At 34.1% G+C, this 1,830-nt stretch overlaps 2 protein-coding genes across 2 annotated transcripts in view; one reads left to right on the top strand and one right to left on the bottom strand.

Annotated features, from left to right (window-relative positions):
- LOC108559317 overlaps positions 1 to 1,613 on the bottom strand; it is a gene marked incomplete at its 5' end in the record, with an annotated part of 18,291 nt that extends 16,678 nt beyond the window's left edge. Inside the window, one exon of the mRNA XM_017916559.1 lies at positions 1,390 to 1,613. Coding sequence (XP_017772048.1) covers positions 1,390 to 1,613 — 224 coding nt within the window. The remainder of the gene's footprint in view (positions 1 to 1,389) is intronic.
- Positions 952 to 1,329, top strand: LOC108559318 (V-type proton ATPase subunit F-like). Its single transcript, XM_017916560.1, has one exon. The coding sequence runs from the start codon at positions 952 to 954 to the stop codon at positions 1,327 to 1,329; it is 378 nt and encodes a 125-aa protein (XP_017772049.1).
- Positions 1,614 to 1,830: the final 217 nt, after the last annotated feature.

Below are 1,830 nucleotides of genomic sequence, written 5' to 3'. Positions count from 1 at the left end.
AATAAATCTACGTTCTGCATTTTTAACACAACATATTTATTAAATCTACGTTTTGCATTTTTAACACAACATATTTATATGTAGTTCAACTCGATTCAATTATTTTAAACTTAAAATTTATCTTGTTTTAACGTAAAATAACAGCTGTTATTTTATTAATATCTACCAATAGGAATTAGAAGCAGTAATTTAGATTATATATTTTAGAGAAATTGAATACTTCAATTAGTAGAAAGCTCTAAAATTTGATATTTCAATCTATAAAATACCAAATAATAAAGATATGACACAAATTATGTCATATCAATAACAAAAGGCGTCGGAGATAGCAGTTTGTGAAATTCGTTGTTTCACATCGCAGAATTTCATTTAATTAAAAAACGATACTAAATTACAATTGTGAAAGCGATCTTTTCAGTAATTAAATCTACGTTCTGCATTTTTAACACAACATATTTATATGTAGTTCAACTCGATTAAATGTTGTTTAAAACTTAAAATTTATCTTGTTTTAACGTAATATAACAGCTGTTTTTATTAATATCAACCAATAAAAATTAGAAGTACTAATTTAGATTATATATTTTAGAGAAATTGAATACTTCAGTTGGTAGGAAGCTCTAAAATATGGTGATTAATTATAAATAAAATTTGATATTTCAATCTATAAAATACGAAATAATAAAGATATGACAATGTGAGAATAATTTGTACTAAAAGCTGTGTCTCAAATGAGCATATTTATAAACCATTTATAAAATTATGAAAACTATTTTTTCAGTAATTTGGATTCGAAATTTTAGAGGAACTGAAAATCTGAAAGATTGATATACAATACAGATATGATCAACTGATAAATAAGAAGGCTGTAGGTTATTATTTTTGAAACATCAAACTTGACTTGTGAAGTAATGCCAGTTCAGTAAATCATTCTCGTAATATTTTGCAACAATGTCACTTTATCACTCCGAACCGGGAAAACTGATCGGATTGATCGGAGATGAGGACACTTGCGTCGGTTTCTTGTTGGGTGGAATAGGCGAGATTAACAAGAAGAGAGAGCGCAACTTCTTCGTCGTAAATAAGAATACTACTCCATCAGACATCGAGGAGTGCTTCAGGAAATTCCTGAAGAGGACCGACATGGACATCATCATGATAGCTCAGAATTACGCAGATATGATCAGACACCTGATCGAAATACAGACGGAGCCCATCCCGACAATCCTCGAGATTCCATCCAAACAGTGTCCTTACGAATCCGCCAAGGATTCAATTTTGAACAGAGCCAGAGGGATGTTCTGCCCCGATGATAATACTCTTTACTAATTCACATCTTGTACTCTTTAAAGATATAATAAACTTGATTGATTGATTGAAATAACAAACCTTGTACGTTCCAACAGCATGAGCGCCATCGTAAATGTACAGATGATCGTTGCAGTCGAGCTGGAGGAAGTCGAACCGAAGCATGAACCTCTGCAGGATCGAGTGCGTCTGGAAGGTGATCACGCAGTCCAAATTCCTCTCGTTCTGCGACCAGAGAACGGCGCCGTCTATTTTCCTGTAGAGCTGCTGCAGGAAGTGCGTTTTGCATAATGCCTGCATGGAATCTGAAAGCAAACACGAAGACCAATAAGTAAACAGGTAAACGATGGTTCGAAATGCGTCCTCCGTCCCCCTTTCAATTTGCAGCGCAAGCGGCTGTAGTAATTTCATGTAAATCATTTCCATCCCCCAAAAGACATCCCCCGCAGTTTCCCAACGCACGTCTTGCATCTGTATAATGCTTTATTTAATTCTCGAGGCTTTCAGAACGCTAATACAAAC

Source organism: Nicrophorus vespilloides, unplaced genomic scaffold, assembly GCF_001412225.1.
Source record: "Nicrophorus vespilloides isolate i.1.1-1 unplaced genomic scaffold, Nicve_v1.0, whole genome shotgun sequence".
NCBI lineage: Eukaryota > Metazoa > Arthropoda > Insecta > Coleoptera > Silphidae > Nicrophorus > Nicrophorus vespilloides.
Note: the sequence above shows the minus strand (reverse complement) of the source record. Positions and strands in the feature narration are given on the sequence as shown.